Source organism: Chenopodium album, chromosome 6 (genome assembly GCF_948465745.1).
Source record: "Chenopodium album chromosome 6, dcCheAlbu1.1, whole genome shotgun sequence".
NCBI classification, from domain to species: domain Eukaryota; kingdom Viridiplantae; phylum Streptophyta; class Magnoliopsida; order Caryophyllales; family Amaranthaceae; genus Chenopodium; species Chenopodium album.
Genome location: NC_137839.1, coordinates 8,487,208 through 8,489,571, shown reverse-complemented (window position 1 = coordinate 8,489,571; position 2,364 = coordinate 8,487,208). Strand labels below are relative to the sequence as shown.

General features: G+C 26.3%; 1 protein-coding gene across 1 annotated transcript; it reads left to right on the top strand.

The window, feature by feature from the left end:
* The first annotated feature begins 307 nt into the window (after window positions 1-307).
* On the top strand, window positions 308-2,066 carry LOC145636620 (protein FAR1-RELATED SEQUENCE 5-like). The gene is made up of 5 exons (XM_081688187.1): window positions 308-343; window positions 1,040-1,408; window positions 1,529-1,612; window positions 1,736-1,835; window positions 2,062-2,066. The coding sequence occupies exons 1-5, from the start codon at window positions 308-310 to the stop codon at window positions 2,064-2,066; spliced, it is 594 nt and encodes a 197-aa protein (XP_081544313.1).
* The last annotated feature ends 298 nt before the right edge of the window (window positions 2,067-2,364 follow it).

The window sequence follows — 2,364 nt, the reverse complement described above, 5'->3', positions numbered from 1 at the left end:
TATTTTAAATATCTTTATTCAAACCACAAAGTACTGAAAGCAACTCTAAGTAAAGTCAAACACTAGTAAATTTTTGCTTGATATAAGTTGTCTAATATATGAACAAAATGTGCTAATTTCTGTATTAAAAATGTTTTCCCTGAAGAAAATTCTACAATACTTGATTTAGTTTATCTAATATCTGATTAAACAACTCTATTTCCTGACTAATAAATTGTTATGCCTGACAAAAATTTATTTATTACTGCCATTATATATCTAATATCTGGCTATATAATGAAATTATTTGATTTATGTTGTCTAAGTAATGACTATAACTTTGCTAATTCCTAATGAATATAATGTAATTCCTGATAAATATTTTTTAAAAACTGATTAAAATAAATCAAATTGTTCTATAATTGTTGAAGAAAATAAATATATAATTGACATTATTTGTTTATAATTTATCTAATATATGAATTTTTCTGTATTAAAAAATGTTTTCCCTGAAGAAACTACTACAATACTTTATTTATTTTATCTAATATCTGACTAAACCACTTTAATTCCTGACTAATAAATTGTTATGCCTGACAAAAATAAATTAATAACTGACGAGAGTTATGTAATATCTAACTTTGACTCTTTAATACCTGACAAAAATTTATTAATTACTGCCATTATATATCTAATAACTGACTATATAATGAAATTATTTGATTTATGTTGTCTAAAAAATGACTATAACTTTCCTAATTCCTAATGAATATCATGTAATTCCTGATAAATATAATCTAAACACTGATAAAAATATATCAAATTCTTCTATAATTGTTGAAGAAAATAAATATATAATTGACATTATTTGTTTAATATGTGATTAAAACACTTTAATTCCTGAATAGTAAATTGTTATGCCTGACAAAAATAGATTAATAACTAACTTGAGTTATATAATATCTAACGTTGACTCTTTAATTCCTGACAAAATTTTATTAATTTCTTCCATTATTTATCTAATATCTGACTATAAAATGAAATTATTTGATTGTTGCAGGTTTATCCAAATTCAAGACATAGGCTATGTCTATGGCATTTGCAAAAGAATTTTGTATCACACTTTGGAACTTTAAAAAACAACCCTGAATTCAAGAATATGTTTCACAAGTGCTTAAGTGGGTGTGATTCAGAATCAGAATTCGAAGATGTCTGGAACAAGATGGTTCAAAAATATGGATTAGAAAAAAAAGAGTGGTTTGATAGGTTGTTCGGGCTACGAGAAAAATGGTGCACTGCTTTGAGCAAGGATATTTTCTCTGCGGGAATCCTTTCATCTCAAAGAGTAGAAGTAACAAACAGAGCAATTTCATTTAAGGCTAACAGAACCACTAAACTTTTGGAGTTCTTCCATATATTTGAAGCTACTGTGAGAAGATGGAAAAGCACTGAAAAGAGTGACAACTTCAGATGTACTACTGAGAAACCAAAACCAAAAACAAAAATCTTAAAACATGCTGCTGAAGTTTATACTCTGAACTTATACAAGGATTTCAAGTTGGAATTTGAGACCAGCCTAGGAGCATATGCAAAGGAAAAGCCAACTTCAATGCAATATGTCAAATTCTTTGATGTTTCTCTTGATGAAGATTATATGCACACCTATCAAGTCATATATCACTGTCAAAACAATGAATTTATGTGTTCTTGTATGTGCTTCACAGAGACTGGATTGCTGTGCTTTCACATTATCAAGATAATGCAAATGTACAACATACATTCTATACCAGAGAGATACATTCTGAAACGTTGGACCAAGCTTGCTAAATCAAGGATATGGGATGAGAATGAATCAGGTACGTACATACTTTGTTATTTTAAAATTTTTTACTTGCCTATTTAGTATAAAATAAAAATATCTTTATTCCTGAACTAAATATTTTAATTACTAACATAAATAATTTCCTGACATAGAAATGCAACAGCTGACTTAAATAGTATAATACCTGTCCTAGATAATCTTATTCCTGATATATTCAATCTAATTTCTGATTGAAACAATTTTTTTCCTGAAATATTCAGCTTAATTCCTGATTAAAATATTTTAATATCTGACATACAGAATTTAATTCATGACAAAACAAATCTAATAAATGACAAAAATAATCTAATTCCTGAAAATAATTTACAATGAACAACATATTATAATCAGATTCAAATATTATTATTTCTGATAATCATAGTTTAATATCTGATACAGATATTATTATTTCTGATATAAAATCAGATTTATTACAAACATAATCTTAATATTAAAAAACTTAAACATTGCTACCATTTTCTGCTTCATTAGGAAGCTTTTCAGTACCATCAGCATTAAAAATT